This window comes from Saccostrea echinata, unplaced genomic scaffold (assembly GCF_033153115.1).
Source record: "Saccostrea echinata isolate AGI-Se365-2 ecotype Australia unplaced genomic scaffold, CSIRO_AGI_Sech_v1 ptg000002l, whole genome shotgun sequence".
Taxonomy (NCBI): domain Eukaryota; kingdom Metazoa; phylum Mollusca; class Bivalvia; order Ostreida; family Ostreidae; genus Saccostrea; species Saccostrea echinata.
This window is the reverse complement of record NW_026889751.1, coordinates 32,295,555-32,300,057: the sequence shown is the minus strand read 5'-3', so window position 1 is coordinate 32,300,057 and position 4,503 is coordinate 32,295,555. Positions and strand designations below refer to the sequence as shown.

The window sequence follows — 4,503 nt, the reverse complement described above, 5'->3', positions numbered from 1 at the left end:
TGGACTAATGTTTCTTTTAAGGTATATATAAACTAGGTATTTCTAGAACTATTAGTTTAATTTGAAATAATCCTTGGAATGTCATGTTTTTTACGTTATGTCAAAAATCTCGACGTGAGCCCATCGCAGAGGTGTATGAGAGAGAAACAAACGACAACACTGCAAGGGAGATTTATCTTGACCCCCTATTGTTCATTTCCATCAATACCTTATTGATTGTAAACATAATGGAGGTAAAGCTGTTTTTTTAAAATCCCAAAGGAAGCGTAACTGATTTTCATTTTTATCAGTTGTTATAACAGATCCCTTGAGTTTTTAGTTCTTTATTTAACACAGTCATGAAAATGTATCGCTGCAAGACATTCATACAATCTTTTCATTCATTGTTTTCATCTGTAAATGTCTTGGTACATTCATGCAATTTTTTTAATCCTCAATTATTCACATTTTTCAATCGAGAATTGATTGATAATACAGCGAAGATCAAGTGTTTCGGCATGGAAAAACCCCAAAAGGGGCCTACATAAGACCCTTGTTTTGTTCTCTATCAAATGCCGTAATTAATTACATGACGTTTTTGATTTTTTAAGCTGCTTCAATGAAGTGTCAATTTCCATTTGTTGGACTCCATTGACAACAGTAATTTCTTTATACCCTATTGTCTAAAAATCTACTCAAGTCACAGACTCTGTTGTTCTTTGCTTTAATATCCTTTAATATACATTTATTTTTATACCTATTGTTTAAAAAAATATTGTAGTCCACTTTTATTGTTTTTGATATCAATGGCCTATTGTTCAATCATAAATATGAGGGGCGTGTCCGTTTTCATGGTTATGAATGTCGTCATTTCCTCCACAGTTGAGCTGTGGAGCTCCATAGTAACGTATATGGGCTAGAATCACTTCATTAGATGCATCTTATAAATATTCATAGGTACCAGGCACTCGTGATATATGTAGACACAACCTATTTATAGCGGAAAGTCAAGTTGAATATGGCTAAAAGGTTTGTCGCACCTCTCTCTCTCTCTCTCTCTCTCTCTCTCTCTCTCTCATTTATCATCAGTATACGTAGATAATAATTCGTATTAATATTCTGTATTCAGATTTTCTTAGACGTATGCACAAATTTATGCCAGCAGCTAGCCTTGATACTTTATCTTCACATTCATAAAAAGGGTGTTGTAGAAATCGGGATGATTGAAACATAAACATGTGATAGCCATATAGCTCTGAACTTTGGAGACAATAATTGTAATTGAAAAACATTATGGAGGAAACAAAATTATAGCAAAGTACCAAAGGCGAGCAGATTTGATTCGTTAAAAATCTAAAATCAATTATATTTTATAAATTTATAATACGTTTTAATACTAATGAAAGCAACTTTGATGTCCGTATGAATTAATTGATTTTGTGCTTTGCTGTCATTTCTTTACAGTAGAATTTTAATATATAACACCAGTAATTTTGTCCTAATTGATTCAAAATAAATGATATAACATTAGAAATTTTAATATTTGAATATTATTAGTTGCATTGTTTATTAAAATTGTTATAAATTTACAGATTTAGTGATAATTCTTACATTTATTTTGTACAGCTTTTTGTAAACAACAAAACATGCAAATTTAACAAACAGAACAACAATTCATTTTATGATATTATGTTCCATTAAAGGCACCCAAGCTGCGAAAGGATTTTACAGTGCAGATTTTTCACAGGAAAGCGGTAAATATTTTAGACAAATATTGAAATCATTTTCTTCTATTTGGACTGGTTTTTTTTAATGTTTTAAGATATTAATGAACGTACAATATTTCATAGCATTTAAAAAATCTGACTTATGCAGAGTTTAATTCAAGGTCCGATTCTGAAGCTTAGGAGTCCTAAATAACAAATTTACCCATCCATAATTCAATATAATATTATTAAAGCAACATTTCATTTAAAAGTCTGCTTTCAAGCTGATGTGAAAAAAATATAGAGGCTATTGTCATTAAAACTTAAGAAACATATCCGAAAAAGAATGGAAACATGAAGTACTTATCATTAAAATTTATAAACTTTTATCTTTAAAATTAAAAATTCTTTTCTTTTTTTTATTCTAGCATGCTATTCCTGCTTTTTGGATTTACTTGTGTTTTAATCTTTACCTACATGGACAAGAAACTACAAAAAGATATTGATCGAAACGCTGTGTTACACATCATTAAAACATACACTCCGAAGAGACAACAACCTTTCGATTACCAAACAACCGTGAGAGTAAAAGCAGTCAAGGCTACCAATCAACCATCGGGAAAACTCAAACAAAATGAAAACCACAATCTGAAGAAACAACAGTCTATCAAGTACCAACCAACTTTGAAAGTAAACGCAGTCAATGTTACCAATCAACCGTCAGGAAAGCTCAAACATTTGGCGAAATCGAAGCATGTTGAATACAAAGAGGAATCCTGTGATATTGAAACTGAAAGGTATTATTTTCAGCACAGAAAGAAAAAGACCAATTTGTTTATAAGTAAGTACAAATGTACTGTATATGTACTTAAAAAATCGGGCTTCATATTTTAGCGGCTTTGGCGCAGACAACGATGCCCTAATTCATGAATACCATTAAGAAATTATTTATGAATACAATATACGGCACGGACATGTATAGCGCTAATTCATGATTTCGCCAAAAGCTCCATACCCAGTGACTGCGCTAAATTTTGAATACGCCAATTTATATACACGTACAGTACCTAAGAAAGTTATATAATCAAGTGTATAAACGAATTGATTTTAAGTACTTTTAAAAAACTGATTGGTACTGCAATGGTAGAATTTAAATATCATTTAGATCAACAGACATGGAAACAATGATACAATAATAATAATAATAATAATAATAATAATAATATGACGATGATGGCGATTAAAACAATAATAATAAAGCAAGTAGAAAAAGATTCCCAGCTAAGGGTGAAAAACTTTTTTCTGTGTACTAGGAAATGACATCATTTTTTTCAGATTTTACACCAATTGGTGGGTCGGACTGGCGATTTCTTTCCACCATTCATTGTGTGGATTTAAATGAAACCATTTTCACCAAGTCTAAAGAAGAAAGAAAACATCTGACTCCTAAATGCTCCTACAATGCCGTGTATCTGGAATCAAAGAATCATTCAAAAGATATTCCTATCTTTCAGTTTCCAGACAAATGTCTAAAAAGAGTCATTAGTAAATTCTGCACAGACAAATCCACTGTTCCAAACATTGTTCATTACATATGGCTGGGAAAGCGGGAATTTGAGTTCATTTATTTTGTAAGCTTCTATAGCACGCACAAAAACCAAAAACCCTGTCTAATTTTTCTTTATTTTGACATTTTACCTTTTGGGAAATGGTGGGATATACTTCCAAAATTTGTCAACAATATCGTGTATATAAAAATTACACCACCAACAGAAATTTCCGGAAAGAAAGTCAAATGGGTGGAGCACAAGTCTGACATCATGAGACTTAAAATATTAAAAGGTACCATTTTCATTATTCCTTTGTACATATTTCTTTTTTTTAGAAACTATTCATAATAAAAAGGTACCTAGCTTGATTAGAATTATTTGTAATTTAAATGTTTACCTTTTTAAGTAATGTTTTTCACTTTGATTTGTAGAATACGGTGGCATATACCTTGACACAGACCAATACGTCCTCAGGTCACTAAATGAATTCAGAAACAAAGATTGCACCATGGGGATGGGACATGATGGAGCAATGGCTAGTGCATTGATAATTGCAGCAAAAAATTCCACATTTATTAACATTTGGATTGACAGTTATAAGTCATATAATCCAAACATATGGGGTGCAAACTCCGTAACGATGGCAAGGATTCTTTGCAGAAAGTATCCACAACATGTGTTTGTGCATGAACACCATTGCCTTTTCTTTCCACACGGGTCAGTTTTGTATGACCAAAATTATAAATGGTCTCACAGCTATGGACTTCACCTTTATAGTAAAGTAACAAGGAAGAAGGAAGTCCAAAAATGGAATTTAGTAACTATAAGAAAATTAAACAATACGATTGGTGCTGTTTTTAGGTATGTCCTGTTTGGTAGCAAGGAATTGTGCGATTAGTTCATCAACCAGTGTGTAGTTCCTTGTCTTTCTCTATTTGAAATTAATACTTGTGATGTTCTGCTTACAATTTATATTGATTAAATGGACTTTTGTGCATGTTCACTATGTGTTATCTTCCCATTTCATTCTGTGTCCTCACTTTTTCATAAGACAGAATTTAATAAAGACAGTAAAATCAATGGTTTTTTTTTTTTTGTTTTTATTTGATAATAGCATATTTAATTAAATTGTTAGCATCTAAATCCATAGTCCTTCTACCTTGTCAGTTGATTGAAAAAACATGTAAATGGTTTATATGATCTTTACTCGCTGTATTTGGCTATGTAAATATACATGCATTCCGACTTTATACAATTTTTGGAAATAT

The 4,503-nt window shown here is 31.4% G+C and overlaps 1 protein-coding gene across 1 annotated transcript; it reads left to right on the top strand.

Moving 5' to 3' along the window:
* Positions 1–1,672: 1,672 nt before the first annotated feature.
* LOC133202753 (uncharacterized) lies at positions 1,673–4,298 on the top strand. Its single transcript, XM_061338634.1, has 4 exons — positions 1,673–1,733; positions 2,114–2,526; positions 3,021–3,527; positions 3,667–4,298. Exons 2-4 carry the CDS (start codon positions 2,115–2,117, stop codon positions 4,131–4,133), a joined length of 1,386 nt encoding a protein of 461 aa, XP_061194618.1. The 5' UTR covers positions 1,673–1,733; position 2,114; the 3' UTR covers positions 4,134–4,298.
* The last annotated feature ends 205 nt before the right edge of the window (positions 4,299–4,503 follow it).